The 21,169-nt window shown below is 42.5% G+C and overlaps 1 protein-coding gene across 5 annotated transcripts; it reads left to right on the top strand.

Annotated features, from left to right (window-relative positions):
- Window positions 1-1,852: 1,852 nt before the first annotated feature.
- LOC123501098 lies at window positions 1,853-15,095 on the top strand. 5 transcript variants are annotated; one of them, XM_045249683.1, is made up of 19 exons: window positions 1,853-2,250; window positions 3,718-3,770; window positions 4,105-4,285; window positions 4,475-4,549; window positions 4,740-4,844; window positions 5,122-5,365; window positions 5,742-5,879; window positions 6,804-7,015; window positions 7,275-7,412; window positions 7,547-7,810; window positions 8,149-8,329; window positions 9,798-10,039; window positions 10,232-10,361; window positions 10,532-11,510; window positions 11,697-11,832; window positions 12,190-12,300; window positions 13,390-13,502; window positions 14,062-14,200; window positions 14,687-15,095. In XM_045249683.1, the coding sequence occupies exons 1-19, from the start codon at window positions 2,161-2,163 to the stop codon at window positions 14,897-14,899; spliced, it is 3,744 nt and encodes a 1,247-aa protein (XP_045105618.1). In that variant the 5' UTR covers window positions 1,853-2,160; the 3' UTR covers window positions 14,900-15,095. The 5 variants fall into 5 exon arrangements, 3 of the variants coding, with proteins under 3 accessions (XP_045105618.1, XP_045105617.1, XP_045105619.1); XM_045249682.1 differs by having other exon boundaries at window positions 1,857-2,250; window positions 14,684-15,094; XM_045249684.1 differs by having other exon boundaries at window positions 1,910-2,250; window positions 10,235-10,361; window positions 14,684-15,093.
- Window positions 15,096-21,169: the final 6,074 nt, after the last annotated feature.

Here is a 21,169-nt window from a genome sequence, read left to right as displayed (position 1 = left end):
AGTGAAATATTTCATCCAGTCCATAAGCCTTATTTTGGTGAGTGTAATTCATCATGATCATCTGCTGGTCACCCAGCCAGCCTTTCCTATTACGGAGTGAGCTCAGAACTCATAGACCAATCTTCGGGTAGGACTGAGACCACAACACACTCCACACACCAGGAAAGCAAGGCCAGAACCCCTCAAGTTACATTCCGTACCTATTTACTGCTAGGTGAACAGAGGCTACATTTTAAGAGGTTTGCCCATTTGCCTTGCCGCTTCCCGAGACTTGAACCTGGACCCTCTCGATTGTGAGTCGAGCGTGCTAACCAACTACACTACATGGTGTGTGTGTGTGTGTGTGTGCGGGTTAGTTTTGGCTGGGGTTATATTTGCAACAACTGTGTTAAATTGCTGGGTGGGTTGAGAAACAAAGACGGCAGTTTTCATCCCAGCTGTCAACATACTGCAAGGCTTAGTACTAGTATTCATGATTACCATGAAAAGAATGCAAAAGTTTTTTCTTTTGCCTACAAAATGTTTCAGTACTAGACAAGTGAAGGGTTTATTTCAAGTGAGAACAGGAACAGTACAACATACTGTGAAAGGTTCCATACAAGAATATCCATCCACACAAACAGATAGTGTGAGTGTTCCCAATGTGGAACTTTAGCCATTTAAACCATAGTGCTTTGTGTCAGTCGCCCTCACTCATGTGACATGTCTCATATATCCACATAAATTCTGCTGCCTGGAGGAAGCTTAAAGTAATTCTGCACCAGGGAATCACTTGAAAAATACGAAGTGGAAATCACTTTTAGGTGCATATTATAGCATAAATGAAAGAAGAGAATGTCAATAATGACTGGCTTACTTCAATAAAAGTCTAAAGGAAATACAGAAGCAGCCAGGGAGAGGTGGAGTGTACCAGAGAAAATAATGAAAGATTGGGAATACTCTGGTCAACTTTTGCACTCAACCCATTAATAATCCTTTTCCCCAACACCAACATTTGATAGGTTTATAGATAAGTGGAGAGATGGGTAGATAAACAGATAGAGGGAGAGGTAGGCAAATACTACTAGGTACCAGTAAAAAGCTAAATTCATAGATAAATATGCATGAAAATACTGATTATCAATATTATCAATTAACACTATATTGTCAGAAATATTCATGTACCAAGAGTAGAAATGATATAAATAAGGAATGAAAGAAATATTGTCTAACTTTCAAACACGCGGTTTTTTTTTTTTTTTTTTTCGTGGAAGATGAAAACACATGACGGACAGGCATAACCCAAACCAAGATGTATTAGACTAATACATCTTGACCCAAACCACCACCTTCCATGCCACAAGACGCATCACGAATGAATAAAAGTATTAAAGAGAAACAAGGATATAATAGTAGAGACGGAGGAATGAGAGAATAAAGAATTGGCTTTGATAATCTTTACAAAACTGGACTGGCATTAATGGGAAAGCGAGGAGGTAATAGAGAACAATAAGGAAAGTGAGGTGGTGGTTGTCATGTAGGGTAAGTAATGGATAGGTGAGGCATTACGTCTTGAGATGAAAAGTGTGGATCGGGAAGCTAGGATATTTATATAATTTGATAGATTAATAGATAACATAACTTTCTCGACGTTCCCAGAGAGAGAGAGAGAGAGAGAGAGAGAGTCCGAGTGCAAATATTATTCCCGGGAGAAATTTTGATCCAGGAGCGATTTGGCAGGACGTCATTTATTTGCAATCTGGGGAGGCTGTTTCTTCTTTCTTTTTAGGTTATTTATTAGTCTTTAGTGTTAATTTGGGCTTTTCTTCACAGCGGACTCAGGAGCGATTTGGCAGGACGTCATTTATTTGCAATCTGGGGAGGCTGTTTCTTCTTTCTTTTTTTGGTTATTTATTAGTCTTTTGTGTTAATTTGGGCTTTTCTTCACAGCGGACTCAGGAAATCCCTGGAAATGTGTTACATATTGATGGAGGAGTGGACCGAATAATGCCATATCGTTCCGGGCGCGAAAGTGAAACAAAATAAGATCAATGTTAAGCAGTCACATCATTATATTGAATTATAAAAGTGAGACAAACATAACAGTGACACAACAGCGACACACAGTGAAGAGTAGCTAACACAGTAACACCGTTGTCGAGGCAAGAAGGCAGTAAGGTAATGGCGGGCGGCGGTGGCGGGGTAGCAGCAGACGACGTGAGCATGGCAGGCTTCCACGACAAGAATTCCCGAGTGGTGGGCACATGGAAGGTACTGGTGCCTCCACACGGTCCTCCGCCACCCACACACGCTGCTTCACCCTCACACCACCGCCCCTTCACCCAGTATATGCATCCCATCCACATCGATTGCTCCCATCCATCTATCTCTCACGGATCTTGTTTTTAATCCTTTTATTTGTTTTATGGTTACTTTGCCTTGTTTTTTTTTTTTTTTTTTTTTTTTTTTTACCGTCCTTCATACTATTTACGGTAAATTTCACGTGTAGGATCTTGTATTATTGTTTTGTTGTCCCTCCCCCGCCTCAGGCAAGTGTAGTCTCGGGACGCAGAGTGGAGATGAATTTGGCTTTTGAAGAAAGTCTACGGCAAGTCATTCCTTTGCTGGAGTTTTATATCTAGGGATAAATTCCTACTCTTTCATCGTATTATCACTTCCGAACGAAACTATATTTTTATCTGGTAGATTTTTTACCGGTTTTGAATGAAGCTAGATTTCGTTTCTGTCACAAATCAGTACTTTTATTTCTTCTCCCACCGCTTCCCCTCTGAAAACACGATTTTGCTATAAAACGAAGCAAATCAATGCAAAACACAGAAAACTAATAAAAAAAAAAAATGTTTAACCTAACCTAATTATGAATGACTAACCTAACCAAAACTAACTGGCATGGTTAAGAAGTACATGCGATGTAACCTCATTGGTGGTTTGGTCCTTCCTTGTCACTGGAGGTGTCACCAAAAAGAGCAGGCTGTCAATGTTGGGTTCCTTGTGGGCAATAGTTTTGTGTCCTGGGCAAAGAAGTGATGTAGGAGCCTTAATAAATAGGTAACGGGTCAGGTATCAATATGGGAAGTGGCTCCATATACTCGGCGGCTTCACCCACTCTTATGTCTTTCTTGAGACATTAAGTGCTATGGCTATGATTTTCACACTCCAATAGGTCTACAAAGTTTTTGGAATGGTTATTTTTTCTAGTGGGTAAAGCCCAGCTTTTCATTGTTGGTATAATACATAGTTTTTGATAGAGTCTGACACAAAGCTTTGTTCCTCAAACTACCATCTTATTGTTTATTGTTTACTCCTTCTGTTGCCCTTGACCAGTTTTCCCATCTTACATAAAAAAAATGATGTTGTTAAGAGTATCTCAGTTGATGCTGTCAGACTTAATCTTCCTCTTCCTCCTCTTGTCTTGACCTGATGGCAAGACACCACATGGATTAGGCAAGCTGCAAGAAACTGTCAGGCCCACACATGCCACTCACTGTACACAAAAAACATTTAATGACATCTATATTTTTCTCAAAGCAAATTTTTCAATCTTCTTCATTCAAACTTCCAGAAAAGTAGCACTTCATAGTCTTTTGTTTGCTTAGTTGTTGTGGCCTTGGTCACAGCCCTCACCTGCAAAATGAGTTGGTAATGAAGGCACTGACATGACATTACTAACATACTTAGAGAATTTCCACTGAGACCTGCCTCTTGTGTTTGTTGCAGATAATTGAATGTGTGTCCCTATCAGGCTCATCTGAAGCTACTGGCATTGAGGGGTAAGTGTGCTGCTGCTGCTGCTGAGGCTGTACTGTGGGTGTGTGGGGTTGTGTGTTACCTTATAAAGGTGTGAGGGATGATACATACATTAAGTAAAGCAATGTTCAGGAGCATGTATTTCCTTTTGTAGCTTTTTTAAACAGTTATCAACCCTGAATCTATCTAGTTTTATCCTTAATGCAAACCTTATTGATGTTTAGAGTGCCTTGTTGTGTTCCTAATACCACTGAAGTTTGGATAGGAATTATGGGTATGTTTTATGCTGGGACTGCCACATGTAGGCCACATATCTTTGTGAAATCACTGTTAGCCTTGTCATCTCTTCTCTTCCAGCACTGAGTTTGTTCTGTCTGAGGCCGGGGATGTGACGTGGAGTGTGACGGACAGTTGTGACTCCCTGCCACTCTTCTCCTGCCAGATGTATGAGGTGTACACTTACCAGAACTTGCAATGCTATGGCAACCGCACCTTGCTTCGCTTTGCTGCCTACAATGGACACATCATTGAGTTCAGGGTGAGGATATTTGCTTTATTCATTCATTTATAGTCCATCTTCCTCTCACACAAACTTCTGTTATTTGAATTTTGTTTAATGTGGTTTAAGATATTGAGAATAGTGTCATTATGTCACCAAGAAGATTGTCTGTGGTACAGCCTTTCACATTAGAAGCACAATATTTCTTTGACACAATGCCCTCCACAGCTGGACCAACCAGTGATGTCTCGGGACCTGATGTTGCTCACGTATGATGGATGGTTTATGCTGCAGTGCGAGAAGGTGAGAGGGAGGCACAGGGAAGGATGGGAGGGAGGAAGGAAACGAGAAAAGAGGAAAGCACAGGAGGAGGGAGGAAGATTGATAGTGGGAATAGATGAATGAAAAAGAGAAAGGAGTAAAATTTCTTTATAAATTCCATTTGAATATCATCAAATAATGTGTGTATATATATTTATTTATCCGCATACAGCTGGGGGTTCCGGATGTATCCCCTGACCTTCCCTACTCTCTCCTGCCGGCTCTCAGTGATGGCTACTTCTCAGACATCACCATCACTGCCAAGTCAGGAAGGAAGGTAACTGTCTACTTCATTATCATTGTCACAGTTGTGTCTTTGTAGTCTCTGCTTATGTGTCTATGTTATTCTGTCTTTATCTTTCTGTCAGTCTAGAAGGAAGGTGACTGCCGACTTCATTATTATCATTGTCATCACTGCTATCTGTATGTCTTCTTGTCACTCTATATATATCTTTCTGTCACTGCTATCTTGCTGTCTATATATCTCTCTCTTACTGTGTTTATGTCTGTCTGTCATCCCATGTCTCATCTCTTCTCCTCTCAATTTGCTGCAGTTTGAGGTCCACAGCATCATTCTACAGTCCAGCGTACCTGACATAGAGTGGAAGTCTCTGGAGGGAATGGAAGACCCAGCCCTTGAAACAGTCCTCCACTACTTGTACACTCGCTGCTTGCCTCCCACCCTCACCCCAGAGACTGCCCAGCGCACCCTGGACGCCACTGCACACCTTGTCCCTGCCCTCACTGACCTTAAGGAAAAGTGTGAGGTCTTCATCAGAAACACGGCTCTTAGAAACAGTAAGTTTGGAGATCAGGCAAGGGACAATTGGAGGATGGTTGGCAAATTTTAGTGTCTCGTACTTTTGATAATTTTTCTGCTAGACAGTTTTTGTTTTATCCTACAGTTTACTGGATGTATATTTGTTTATCATTCTTTTGAGTAATAAAGTACAGAAGAGGGGGACAGATTAATTATGGTATTCTTCATCATTTCATTCCTCTCCTGTTTGCTGCCATGCAATTTTTTTTCCATGGAATATAAGTTTTATACATTTATTTTTGTATTCCTATACATTTCTGGGATAATGAAGGACAATAACTACCTTATCTCCTGCTCTTATTTAATTAAAACTTTCTCTTTCTGACACCTCTCCCTCTTTCTCTTTGTGTTCAGGGCTGGTGTCACTGATGGAGGAGGTGCAGGAGTGTGTGGAGGTGATGGTGCAGATCTTCAACCCAACAGATCCAGCAGCCACCAGCCCCACACACCTCATCTCAGTCCTCAAGGCAGCTCTAAGACAGATGGCAATAGGTATGTGTGTCCTCCTACCAGTGTTGGTGTGGTAGTGTACAATGACATTAGATAAGGGTCTTTAAGGCTAGCTTAGATTAAGTTAGCTTCTCTTGCTCACAAAGGATAGGTACAGTTTTTTTATTTATTTATATTGTATTTATTTATTTTTTTATTTATTCATTTATTTATTTATTCCTTTTGTGTGTGTGTGTATATATATATATATATATATATATATATATATATATATATATATATATATATATATATATATATATATATATATATATATATATATATATATATATATATATATATATATATATATATATATATATATATATATATATATATATATATATATATATATATATATATATATATATATATATATATATATATATATATATATATATATATATATATATATATATATATATATATATATATATATATATATATATATATATATATATATATTTCACTGTTTGATCTGCTGCAGTCTCTGACGAGATAGCCAGACGTTACCCTACGGAACGAGCTCAGAGCTCATTATTTCCGATCTTCGGATAGGCCTGAGACCAGGCACACACCACACACCGGGACAACAAGGTCACAACTCCTCGATTTACATCCCGTACCTACTCACTGCTAGGTGAACAGGGGCTACACACCCAAATATTTCCACCTGGCCGGGTAATCGAACCCCGGTCCTCTGGCTTGTGAAGCCAGCGCTCTAACCACTGAGCTACTGGGTGTGTGTGTGTGTGTGTGTGTATGGTGTGAACAGTACATAAATTCAGCTACACATTTAACCATACACTTCTTTCATTTCAGCAAGTGAAATATCCTTAAAAAAACAAAACAAAAACAATAATAACAGTAGTACCCTTAAATAAATCAATAGTAAATGTGTGTGTGTGTCTGTGTGTGTTATTGCAGGTGTAGTGAAAGTGGTGGAGCTGAGCCAGGAGTTTGAGCGGTGTGGGTGGCGGCTTACACAGAGTGAGCAGCATGAGGTAATGCGCTACACACGTTCCTGCCTGCCGCCACTGCTGGTGACGGTGGTGCGGCTCCTTGGCAATGTGCGGGCCTCCCTGGTGGCTCTCAATCACCACAAGCGGCAACAGTTGGCTCAGCAGCTGGTTCCTGAGGTGAGGTGTGGCTGAGTGATATGATGGCAGGCTGGTCTGTATTTGTTGTTGGTCTGTAGTGTGGTGCCTCTTCAGATTGTTAGTGCTGAGTCAGTCGGGTGAAAGAAGATTCATTAAATATCTGAGTGGAGATGGTAGGTGGAAATAGATAGACAAGTTTCATGCAGACTGTCACATGTAGACCTCAAATCTGATGGCTTCCTGCACCAACCCTTGTGTTGTTGTGTTGTAATGTTCTGACGTGTTTGTACGTGTGCAGATCAGTGCAGTGCTGCAGACAGTGTGTGTGGATGTGGGTTCCCTGCGGACAAGCTTGGAGCACATCATCCAGGCCTCCTCCACCTCCCTTGAGTCCTCTCACTCTCCCACGCACCTCCTCGCCAAGTCACTTAGAAATGTAAGGGTTAAATATAACTTAATTTATTTCAATCCAATATAACTTAAACAGACTTGACGACCTAACTAACCAAACCAAACCAAACCAAATCAAATCAAATCAAAGCACAAGCAATACGTCTCTCCCCTGACCAGGATCTCCATCTCCGAGAGCTGCAGAAATTGAGAATCTTGCAGGAGAACTTGACCTCCTTCCTGAACTCCCTGGTGCACAAGAGGGAACAGTTTGAGGAAATGGGGGGCGGGGCACGGGTCCGAGGGGTGGCCAGGATTATCAACCACTTCACAGAGGAGCTGATGGTGCTGACGCTGAGGCTGGAGGAGGTGGCAGTGGCTCTGGAGGACATGCTGGAGTGGTCCGAGTTCAAGTTTGTGTTCAAGGGCGCCACTTCCAAAGTGGTGAGTCAGTGTGTCGGTTCTTTCTTGTGCAGATATTGTATTAGGGATGTTTGTGGCTTGATTTGTACTATTTTCATCAATAACCACATTATCACCATTATTAACCCTTTCAGTACTGGAGTGCATTTTTACCTTGAGTTTGGGTACAATTACACAATTTTACTTACATTAGGAAGGATCTATGGATATCAGAAGATATATTGCCAGAGTCTTCACTATTTCGATCCCCACATAAGTTTCTGAAGCTGTATAGAATTGTCAAATAGTAACCAGAATGAATATGAAAATACGTCCTGGTACTTAAGAGATTAACACTTATCACCATCACCAACACACAGGGGAGCATTGTGGAGCGTCTGGTGGAGCATCGAGGGGTGATGGAGGCGCTGGTACTGGAGATGGTGGAGCGTGTGGGTCACCCTGCCTTCACCACGTCCCTGCAGCACCTTGGACTCCTGGCCCCCTCACAGCATCCCTCAGCTGGGGAGTCTCCTTCACCTGTGGATCTGAAAGGCCAAGGTAAGGTGGAAGAGATGGATCTGTATCTTTTCCTGCTTTTTCTTTGTGAAAGGACAAGATAATGGTGGAAAGGAAGAGGAAGAAGTGTGTGTGTGTGTGTGTGTGTGTGTGTGTGTGTGTGTATTTACCTATTTGTATTTACCTATTTGTGTATTACAGGGCCCGAGCTAAGCTCTCTGTGTCCTGCCTCGTTGGCCACTCCTGTCATATCTCTCTTTCATCTGATTGACACACACTGCATCAACGACATCACTGCTCAGTTTATTCCACTTATCAATACTACGATGTGGGAAGCTGTACTTTCTCACATCATTTAGACAGATGTCTTTTATTAGTTTTTTCCATGTCCTCGGAGATGATTACTTGTGGTCACCTTTATCAACTCTCTGTCCAATATGTCAATCTTGTTCACCAATTTATACATAGTTATCATGTCTCCTCTTGTTCTTCTCTCTTCTAATGTGGTCAGCCCCAGTTCCTCAGTCTTTCCTCATAGTCTAACTCCTGAGTCCTGGTACCATCCTTGTTGCCAGCCTCTGTACCCTTTCCACCTTCTCCACATTTTTCTTCATATGCGGTGACCAGACAAAAGCTGCATATTCTAACTGTGGTCTTATTAAAGTGCATAGTATCTTCTTCATCATTCCTTCATCTAGGCAGTGGAAGCCAAGACCAATATTTTGATGCATGTTATATGTTTTCAAAAATATCTTGTTAATGTGTTTCTCCGGTGACAAAGTGTTTTGCACGGTTACTCCTAGGTTTTTCTCCTCATTGGTCTCTTCAATTTTCTCATCACCCAGCCTGTAATCCCTGTTTGGTCTGTATCTACTTCTTCCCATTTTCATAACATGGCTCTTGTTTATATTAAATTCCATCTGCCACTCTTTACTCCACTCATATATTTTATCAAGATCTTCCTGTAACTTGTTACAATCTTCCACATTCTTTACTCTCCTCATAATTTTAGTATCGTCCGCGAACATATTCATGTAACTGTCAATTTCTACTGGCATATCATTAACATAAATCAAAAACATGATGGGACCAAGCACTGACCCTTATGGAACTCCACTGGTTACCTTTTTCCACTCTGACTTCTTTCCTTTCACCACTGTTCGCATTTCTCTTCCCACTAAGTAATTTTCCATCTATTTTGCTAATTTATCACTTACTCCTCCAATCTTCTTTGGTTTCCACATCAGTCTATTGTGTGGCACTTTATCAAAGGCCTTTCTTAAGTCCAGGTAAATAGCATCCACCCATCCCTCTCTATGTTGTAGTATAGTGTGTGTGTGTGTGTGTGTGTGTGTCCTGTATCCTTGGAATTGAATCCTATCATTTGATCCTTTTGACAGCTCCTTTGAATTATCACCTCAGTAGGCTTCTCTCTCTCATTGTGTTATCCTTGACTAGTGGCAATCTTACATTTAAAAGGAAAAAGGCTAATCTCTTTACCCTTCAACAGAATTCCGATCTTCTCCTGAGGACCCTAGTTCACCAGGAGACGCGGACACCTTTGCTGACTCTGCCTCCCGCCCCTCCTGCCCCTTGGATCAGCTTAGCAGTGGTGGTGGTGGTGGTGGTGGTAGTAGCAGGCAGCAGCAGTCACTTCCACAGCCTCAGCAGCATTCCTCGTCCACAAATTCCTCGTCCTCCCAGTCTGAAGGGGACCCACTCTCAGATGACCTCCCCAATTCCTTCTCTAAGGTGTGTGATGGGCTTGTGTTGTGTGTGAGTGAATGTGTTTAGTAGTGGATGGTGTCTTGATCTTCCCATTGGTGTGTCTGTGCTGTTATTGAGGATCTGGTATAGAAACTGTAAAAAGTTAAAGATATTCACATTATTAAGCTGAGAGCTCTTTTCAAACATAGATCAATAGACAAATCTCCTCACACACAGCAGCTCAGCCTGGTGCGGCGTGTGTGCGAGCCACCACCATCACGCACCAGTCCCCTCGCCCTCAATGTGGCTCGCCTGCTGACCTCCCCCATGCTCAGCGACATGACCTTTGTGGTGGTACCTCCTGCGGGTGAGTGTGCGACATTGCATGATGTAACCTGACCTCATGACTAGACGTGGAATGGACGAAGAGGAAGAGAAAGATAAGGGAAGGAAAGAGAGGCATCACAAAGTTGAAATAAGTTTGATAAATAAAGGAGAAATACTTACAATGTACTTATCAGTGTCATACACTTCCAGATGATGAGACCTCCCCTTCCTCCAGCCTTGAGGACCTGCACACTATGGAGGGGCAGGATGCCAGGCCAGCCAGAGGTGCCAGCAAGGACTCCTACAGCAGCGAGTGGTCAGAGCACTGCACACCTTCCCACCCCGGCCCCCCACAACCATCCTGCACCACCACCTCCACCACCACCACCTCTGTCTCCACCTCTGCCATGCCCAAGGTGTCTTCAACTGTCGTCCGCAAAGTGAAGAAGTCCTTGAGCCTGGACCACCGTCCATCGGCGCGGGTGAGCCTGCCCTCCCACGCCTACAGTCTTGACTGTGATGCCGTGAGCTGCGGCAGCGACGGCGGGCTGCCTATCGCCTCGCCGCGGACCAGGGAGAGCAGCAGCGACCGGGCCAGCACTGACCTGGCTACTGCTGCAGTCTGTGATGGTAGTGTTAAGTCAGTTCGGGAGGAGGAGGTTGAATGGGGTGGACGAGGCAAGGTTGCAGCAGCTGCTGTGCTCCCCATGAACTGTGATAATAGTGGTGGGATGACAGACTCTTCCTCTGGGGTGACAAGCTCCCCGTGCATGGGCCAGGCAGGGCAGGCCCTCAGTGACTACAAGGCCTCAGCAGGGCCCAAGGAGCTTCCTGTCAGTGTGGGGAGCAAGGGGCAGGAGGAGGAGGGCTGTGTGACCAGAGAGGCAGCCAGACAATCAAAACACCTCGAGGAAACTCGGCCAAGACTCAGTGATGGGGAAGCACCGACCTCCAGCGGCAAGAGTGACAGGAAAGGAAGACTCACCAAGTCACCAAACATTGTCATAGAAGATGGCCTCACCCCCACCAAGCCCCCAGAGCCTTCTGTCTCCCCGGCATGGAGAGGCCAGCGGGGCGATGGCACGCCCTGGGAAGGGGTGGAGCTGCACGCACACCGGGTGGTGGTGGCGGCGCGCTGCGAGTGGTTCAGACGTGCCCTGCTCTCTGGCATGAGGGAGGCCATTGACAGGTGAGGCTTGTGAGTCTTGTTTTTTTCTTGTGTGTCCTTCACACTTTATCAGAAGTCACATTTTTATCTATCTTGTATTTCTGGAGACACTTCCTCTTCAGCCTTAATTCTTCTAAACAAGTTGCATCAGAGAACCAAATCGTCACCTGTTAATTACCTGGTGGTGAGCACAGTACACTCCTACAGGTGCATTGTGGTACACGGCTGCAGCGTGCACACCTTCCAGCTGTTGCTCCAGTTCCTCTATGCCGGTCATGTGGACTGCTCCGCTCTGCCACCGGATCAGCTGGTGGATCTCCTGGTGCTAGCAGATCATTATGGGGTCAGTTAGGTGTCTATAGGTGTGGTGATGTCAGTGCTTGTAAGTGTTGATGCTGTGGTGGTGAACATATGTGTAATCTGAGCCTGTAAACTAATGAACTTGTGAATTTGTGGAAGTAAGTTGAAGAGGCTTTCTCTCTCTCTCTCTCTCTCTCTCTCTCTCTCTCTCTCTCTCTCTCTCTCTCTCTCTCTCTCTCTCTCTCTCTCTCTCTCTCTCTCTCTCTCTCTCTCTCTCTCTCTCTCTCTCTCTCTCATATTAACCTTTATACAGCAGATTGACAGGATGGCTAGTCATGAGATGGGTTACTCCCACCTTGACAGTTTCTGAGGCTGATGCGACTTCTCCCTCGTTTGTCAGGTGGATGCACTCAAGCTGCTGGTGGAGTCTGGTCTGGAGCAGCATGTGGATGATGATTCTGTGGTGCCGCTGCTGACCGTGGCTCATCATTGTAACGCTGCTCATCTCAAGGTAGTGTGTGTGTGTGTGTGTGTGCGTGTGCGTGTACGTTTGTGCGTTACACTTGGTTTGTTTTATGCCTTTTATTTTATTTCATTTATTTATTTATATATTTATTTATTTATTTATTTTTTACATATACGTATTTTGTTTCTTTTTTGTGTGTGTGATTTTGTATCAAGAGTTAACATTGTGATCAGTTAATTATCTGTGTGTGTGTGTGTGTGTGTAATTCACCTCGGTCTCCTGCTAGTCACCCAGCCAGTCTTCCCCATTACGGAGCGAGCTCAGAGCTCATAGACCGATCTTCGGGTAGGACTGAGACCACATAAACACACAACACACCGGGAAAGCAAGGCCACAACCCCTCAAGTTACATCCCATACCTATTTACTGCTAGGTGAACAAGGGCCACACATTAAGAGGCTTGCCCATTTGCCTCGCCGCTTACCGGGACTTGAACCCGGCCCTCTCGATTGTGAGTCAAGCCTGCTAACCACTACACTACACGGTGTGTGTGTGTGTGTGTGTGTTTGTTTATCCTTTGCTTTTATTTATCTAATAGTGTGTGTGTGTGCATGTGTTTATCTAATTTATCCAAATAGATAACACTGCTTCATTTAATACCAGACTTCACATATTCTTTTATATTCATGTGTACTTTTCACACACACACACACACACACACACACACACACACACACACACACACACACACACACACACACACACACACACACACACACACACACACACACTCCTCCTCCTCCTCCTCCTCTCTCCTCCCTCCCTCCCTCCCTCCCTCCCTCCCTCCCTCCCTCCCTTCCTTCCTTCCTTCCTTCCTTCCTTCCTTCCTTCCTTCCTTCCTTCCTTCCTTCCTTCCCTTCCTTCCTTCCTTCCTTCCTTCCTTCCTTCCTTCCTTCCTTCCTTCCTTCCTTCCTTCCTTCCTTCCTTACTTACTTACTCCTCCCTCCTCCCTCCCTCCCTCCCTCCCTCCCTCCCTTACCGCACACTACTTATCAAACAAAAATACGAAACTGGTGCCACACCCTTGACTTGACTGTCTAACAACCAGCATGACACTCAACCATCACAATGCAGGAGGTGTGTGTGCATCATTGTGTGGTGAGTGCTGTGGTGCTGGAAGGGGAGACACTCACACAGCTGCCTGAAGACCTGCGGCACCATCTTACTCTGGCACTCGGCAAGCACAGGTACGCCATCCTTGTCTGACTCATCTGTTCTTGGTTAATTAATACTTCTCCTTGTATGTCAATTTGTATCTTTGTTTCTGCACTTTTCATTTTATTTCAAACTTCTTTACTTGTTGGTCTTGGTTCTCTCTCTCTCTCTCTCTCTCTCTCTCTCTCTCTCTCTCTCTCTCTCTCTCTCTCTCTCTCTCTCTCTCTCTCTCTCTCTCTCTCTCTCTCTCTCTCTCTCTCTCTCTCTCTCTCTCTCTCTCTCTCTCTCTCTCTCTCTCTCTCTCTCTCTCTCTTGTTCTTAATTTGTTAGCTTGTTTCTTCCTGTTTTTATTTTCCATTATCCTTTTTTTCTCTCCATCTCTTATTTCACTCAGTCAGTCAGTCAGTCAGTCAGTCAGTCAGTCAGTCATTCATTCATTCATTCATTCATTCATTCATTCATTCATTCATTCTCTCTCTCTCTCTCTCTCTCTCTCTCTCTCTCTCTCTCTCTCTCTCTCTCTCTCTCTCTCTCTCTCTCTCTCTCTCTCTCTCTCTCTCTCTCTCTCTCTCTCTCTCTCTTGTGTTACAGGAAGTGGTGGACAGGAGCCATAGGGGAGGAGGTGTTGGTTGGGGGTGAAGGTGTTGGGGGCGGGGAGGACAGCCCCCTCTCTGTCTCCTCCACCGATCCCCTCATTGATGACCCCACCAGCCTCATTCATCCACTCCAAGTAAGTTGTCTGCCTGTGTGTTTTTTGTTTTGTTTTTTGTTATTCATTTTATTCTGTATATCTGTATGTCAGTGTTGCTTTCTCTTTTTCATGCTCACTTGATTTCTTGGTTTGTTTTTCATTTGTTCTGTCTGGAATAAATTTTTTTTTGACTGTCTAATGATGTTTTCATTTCTTAGTTCTGTTTCCAGGAGAGCAAACAATCATAGTTGCATAATAACTTTGAGAAGAGAACCACTTTGAGTATGTAGTGAAAGAACAGTAAAATAGACTTGCTGTGTTGTGAAAGAAGTAAAAGTTTTAAGAACACTGATATTAACAGCACATCTACACTGTAACTTTCCATGCTATTCCTTTAGTCTCCCATAATTCCACTCTCCAGTAGCAGTGTGTTCTTGTGGCTTCACTTTTCCAATCCTTTCATTACCTCATAGCATTCCATCATCCTCCATTCAGTCTGGCCTATTTCTATCTCTCCGGCAGCAGTGTGGCATGTGCGAGGATTCCACAGGTGAGGGCAGTGGTGGTGGTGGTGGTGGTAGCAGGCTGGAAGCAGTCGTTCAGCAGCTAAGGGAGGTGGTGGGGCAGCAGGTCCCCCGCACTACTCTTATTCAGATCACACTTGCCGCTGATTATGACCTGAATCGAGCTCTTAACTTCTTTTTCACCAACTCCTCCTCCTCCTCCTCATCCTCCTAGGTGAGGTCAGGTCAGGTCAGAGCTGTGGATTCCTGGTGCCTAGTGTGGTGAAGTATGGTATGTTTTGGTTTGAGGGTACTTGCAGATTATTAGCAATAGTAGTTGTAGCAGTAGTGGTAGTAGTGATATCTACATATTAGCAGTTATTATTATTATTATTTTCAGTTGTTATTATTATTGTTATTTATTGTTATTATTATTATTGTTATTATTATTATCATTATTATTATTATTATTATTATTATTATTATTATTATTATTATTATTATTGTCATTAATGTTATTATTATTTTTGTTATTGATATTGTTGTTATTATTATTATTGTTATTGTCATATTTTTTAATTATTATTATCAGCATTTTTATCATTATTATGACATACTATTGTTGATATTGTTATTTTTATTGTTCTTATTATTATTATAAGCAATATTTTGAACTATTATCATTTAAGTTGCATTGAGCATAGTCACTTGTGTCATCTTTTATATAAAGGTGACACACACACACACACACACACACACACACACACACACACACACACACACACACACACACACACACACACACACACACACACACACACACACACACACACTAATAAGAAAAGAAAGAGAAAAACATACTTATTTTTTTCTACTTATCTGGAGATCTACTTACAGCACATTACCACTGTTACTCGTATCATTCCTGCAGTAGTGTAGCGGCAGGTGGTTGCCCAGTGCCCACCAGCTCTCCATTGCACGATTAACACCACCACAGGGCATTCAGGCTGTCCTTATGCCCTAATGATGGCCAGCATAGGGATGGCAACAAGGGCAACACAGCTAAGAGACACTCCCCAAACCTTCCTTTGACTGACATTGTTATTCCCTTGAGTGATGTGGTGCTATTGACCCTGGAAAGCTGTGTGGTCCCTGCTGCCACCCCTGTGAAGGCACTTGGCATTGTTTTAGCTACTTGGTGAGCTGCTGTTAGCACCTTGGATTCCTTGGGGCGTTTTGTGTCCCTGGAGACATCAGCGTGATATTGGGGTTGGTGCCATGCGTTTGGGATCACAAGGAAGTAGCGAAGTTGTGTTTTGGAGTTGCCTTCTCCCGTCACTCCCTGTTCCCTGCACTGCCTGTCTGGGTAGTCGTGGGCATGGGGGATGTATGCAAAAGGGACATGGTGTATACATTCTTGTTAGCCATACATTGTTCACTGGCCAGTCCTGGGTCAGTGCATGTGTGGACTTAGTGTAGTTTTCATACAAGAGTATTTTTCGGTAGATATACGCTTACCTGTAGTGAGATCTGCGCCTCTCCTGTCTGTCGGATACTGTCTGTCTGTCTATCTGTCTTTGGCCCCTTGTAGTGCGTGTCAGATGGCCAGGATGCATCTGTCACTTCCTAGATTGTCCTTTGTTATCAATCTATCTGTTTTGCTGTCAGTCTGTCTGTCTCTTGGATATGGACGGACTTTGTAGTGCCCTTGTCACTCATGGAAGTAATGTTGAAACCGACATTCCTCATTACAATTGAAGTGGTCTAAGAGTTGATCTTCACACTATTTGCTATCTTGGTACAGCTTAAGATATTGTGAGAAAGGAGGGAAAGTCTTAATTACTAGCTTCCAAAACTTTGCAGCTTTAGCAACAATGCAGAGCTGGAATGTTTAGTGGGAAGACAGAGCTGGAATATTTACTGGGAAGACTAAATCCCATCCTGCTCATTGATAGTGAGACTCTTTGTGAGGTACCGTGGTGTGAGAGGGCAGATGAAGAAACAAGTAGTAAAGAGGATTAGAAAGGTATGATGTGTTAAGAGGAGACTTGATTAATATGTAAGTGAGATCTAGCTTAAACCAAAGATGTAGTGTGAGACAAGGAAATATTTACAAACTCACACTTTGACTTACCAAAGATCTTGTTTAAGGTTGTCAATTAGTGAACAGCAGTAGGAGAGGGATGTTCTTGTATATCACAACATTTAATCAATTTTTTCTTGATGAAAATTCATTTTAGCCCTTTCACTGCTATTTTATATATATATATATATATATATATATATATATATATATATATATATATATATATATATATATATATATATATATAATTTTTTTTTATTTATTTATTTATTTTTATTTATTTTTTTTTTTAAGTTATTTACCTTTGAGAAATTTTTTCTTGTTACACAGCCACTTACAAAATTTTTTTAATCTCCTTGTACACACATAGACATTCTATATATTGCCTTAAGCATTCTGAACAATTGTATATAGTGTATTGCATTGAAAGGGTTAAAGTTTATGCTGTCCTAATGATAATTTTCTGTGATATTCAATACATTACTATGAATCGGAGAACTACTTAAGAATGGTATGAGGTTCTTCCTGGGGCTTGAATGAGTTACTGGTTGGCAGGCACGGTGCTTGTCCAGACACTGTACTGGGAGTCCTCGGCTAACAATGGTCTCAATTTCTATTTTGAGGTTATAACACTGGCAATGCTTATTCATGTACAATTACCTCAGCTTATTTTTTTTGTTATTCATTAGTTTCATTATTTGTTATTTACTCTCTTCTTTTATAGACAGAGTATCTAGTTATGCATTTTCATACCCAAGGTTATGAGTTAACAGTAATATAGTATTAACACAGATGAGCAATATAATGTAGGTGTTTACTTAGGCCATTTCGGTTTACAAGCTTGTGTAGGAACAGGACTCCATCGTGACTGACTCAAGGGCACATATTCTGAAACGCTTTGCACTCTCACCATCACCAAAGGCTCCAGTTGAAGACCCTTGTGTTTTAAGAGTAGTATTTCTATGGTTCTGGTGGTAAATTGGCAAGATTTCTAGTTTATTAAAAGGAAAAACTACCTTGAAAACCCGGCTAGTTGTCTCTGTGGCCTTGTAAAATTGTTGTAGTGAGATGAGAAGGCATTTCTGAATATGGGCAAAGGACTCCCTGTACACTAAGAACTATTAGACACAAGCACCACTGAAGAGCACCACTGATGTTTGTAAGTGTAAGATATCCTTGACCCAGGCAGCTATGAAAGGAGAGCAGAGACGGCAGTACGACAGCGTTTATATGTAGTAATAACCAAACTATTGATCTGTCCATAGTCTCAAGGTGTCTTTGTCAGTTCTTTTCCTCCATGTAGCGTGCGTAGATGAAGAGCTATTTTTTATTTCTGTCATTTAAGTGTGAGATACTTAGAGGTAATCCATTTTTCTGAACAGTGAGCCAAACCATATCAGTCCCGTGCTCGACACGTTTAGAGCATGAAAGCCTCTTGGGCCATATTTTTACTAGCATTCCCCTGAAGTGATAGTCTTGCCCTCCTACCTGCACACCTCACACCTCACACCTCCACACATAGCAATCAAAGCACCTGTTGGCCCATATTTTTACTAGCAGAGTATCACATTTTTTTCTGGAGAAGCAACAGCAGTACTATGTAGATAATATGTATATGCTGTTTATATTTGTATATTTATGACAGTGACTATTGGGTTGAGGTACAGGAATGTTGAGTGTCTGAGCACAGAGAATGGGTGCTCTAAGCTGCAGTGTTTGTGCAAGTGTTCTGTGTTTTTCTTTCCTTTGTATTGAGGTTGGCATGCGCACACACACACACACACACACACACACACACACACACACGGGTTTATTTGCTGGGCAGGCAGTGTTTTGTGTACCCATGAACAGTGCAGGATGAATGGCATTATCACCTTAGTTGATCTACCTTTGAGTGTAATTTGAAAAAGAAATAGTTGTATTAGAACAGGTCAGTTTGTGAGGACCACAAGGTATGTTGTGACCTATATTTTTGTGTAACTCTATGTAACATGACAAATGATGGTGTAGCAAGTGTGCCCACAGTTTAAGCTTCCAAAGAAGTGATGTGGTGACTCATTGATACTTTGGCACCACAGTAGCATCATTGGTCAGTGCCACTATGTAATGAGTGCCAAGAATTTTCACTCTGTCACACCTGAGGATATCATCAATGCTTGCCTGCACACTCCACTGCTGCTTTCACTCATGTCACTCATCTGTCACTTTCACCATTATCATATGTGTGTGTGTGTGTGTGTGTGTGTGTGATGAGTTTTTGCCTGTCATTCATCCTATACTTATGTCATTCCCTTAAGTGTGTGTGTTTGTGTGTGCAGTATATACAGGACTTGTAAACATTCCACACAAGAGTAACATTCTGTGCCTGCCGGCTTTGAAGGACTGATCAGAAGAATCATGTGGTCACCAACTTTAGTTTATACATCTTTATTTTGTTCAGCACTGTACTATTATATTAAGTGGAACCTCTGCTTGTTTATTTTTTAGGTGTGAAGAATTGATGAAAGCTTTAATTCCATCATGCATCATAAGTTTGTAATGTGGTGATGTTGTGGTGGACTGATGCCAAAGATTGCTGTCACTTTTTGCTATACTCAACTAACTGGTTGTTTCTAACAGTGGAAAAATCTCACACACACACACACACACACACACACACACACACACACACACACACACACACACACACACACACACACACACACACACACACACGTACACAAAATCTGCTTTACTTGATGGATGAGTTCTATCTAGTAAAGCACAAAATTCTGCTGTAGTATTTGTTGAAGTTCTGAATGATGAGTGGAAAAGCTGTCCTTCAAACTGCTTTATTTAACTAACTAGTTCAAGTGGATGAACAATTTAAACACTGCATTACTGGATTGAACTATTATTTTGTTTATTATCATACATGAGTATGAAAAAATCTCAAGTATATTAATTTACATTTTGATGTTTAAGCAGTCACAGTTAGGTAGTCTGTATTTTCCTGATTAAAGCTTGAGTGTAATGGGGGACAGTTTGAGGAGTATGTCTTGTATGCGATAGGACTCGTGTATTTTTTTACTAGATGCGTCTGATTGTTTGCAGGACAGAGACTGATTTGTAAGAGCAAGGTGATGTTTTAGCAAGGGACAAACAATGATAGTCATCTCTGTATCGTCCTGTTATGAAGAATTCCCTCTCTCTGTGTTGTGTCAGTAGTGAGTGGATACATGTGTCATCAGACTTTGCCAGCATCTCCATCAGCCTCGGTTATCTTGATCTTAAAGAGGTACATGAACTGGAGACTTTTCAATCTTTTTCCAAGGATAATCTCCGTTTTTAAAGTTACATCTTTGGGTCTTGTTCTCCAACGTTTGGCTGTCTTGTCTTGCCTACTTTTAACAGGCTCTTGTGGCAGTCGTCGTGGTTCTTGAGTGTTTTCATTATTCTAGTAATAGTTTAACACGAATTATGCATAGTGAATTTGAAAAAAAAAACATTACGAGAACATGACGAATCACCTGTGTGGCCTTTGAAATAGCGACAATGAGAGAATAAAGCGTTTCAGAATAGGAGCCTTTATGCCACAGCTTATTGCCACAGACCTTCCCCCACAGCATCCCAATCACTGCACACTTGTGGCCATTGCACCACCATCTGTACATACAGTCCCACCAGCTGTTAGTCCACCTGTAGCACAGCCTCAGCAGCAGATAAACAGGCTGTCTGTCAGCCACACATCAATCTTCCTGTTGTTCCCACTGTTCCATTGTGTTCAATTGTGTACTGTCATTGTTCTCATTTTTCTATTGTGCCAGTCCCCTGGGCATCACGGGGTGGGGTGAGGCCTCTGCCTGTTGCTGCCCCCTGGCCGTGTGATAAAAGGGACCCACTGTTTGACCTCAGCCATAGGAGGATATTGGTGAGGGTTGGACACACGCTGGTGAGTGTCACAACCCTCCCAGCCTCCACAGTAAGATACATTCCAGATTGTTTCCAGCTCCATGCATTGAAAGGAGAGGGGAACTGGCCCTGTCTCTTGCCCATTCCTTGGTTATAAGGTGAAGCCAGACAATCAGACCAGATGGTGGGACTTATTGATGCATTATGAGGCACTGGGATTCAAGGGCCAGCTCTTCTCTTCCCCCTTTGTACATTGTTTGAATCTAGTGGATTTAATGCCATTCGTGGTCGTGTCACGTGCAGTAAAACCTCACTCTGATTAACCTTGACACACCAGGATCCACATTTTAGCTCAACACTGGTGGCATGTATGTGAACAGGACATTGCCTACACACCACACTAACACCATTATACAGATGACATCTCACTGGAAAAATGCAGCATGTGAAGGTGCAGGACTTTGCTGTACATGGACCTGCCTGTCTCTCTGTGTTGTGGTTTCCTGCACTGTGACACCCAACACTGGC

The sequence above is a fragment of the Portunus trituberculatus genome, chromosome 8 (genome assembly GCF_017591435.1).
Source record: "Portunus trituberculatus isolate SZX2019 chromosome 8, ASM1759143v1, whole genome shotgun sequence".
NCBI classification, from domain to species: domain Eukaryota; kingdom Metazoa; phylum Arthropoda; class Malacostraca; order Decapoda; family Portunidae; genus Portunus; species Portunus trituberculatus.
Note: the sequence above shows the minus strand (reverse complement) of the source record. Positions and strands in the feature narration are given on the sequence as shown.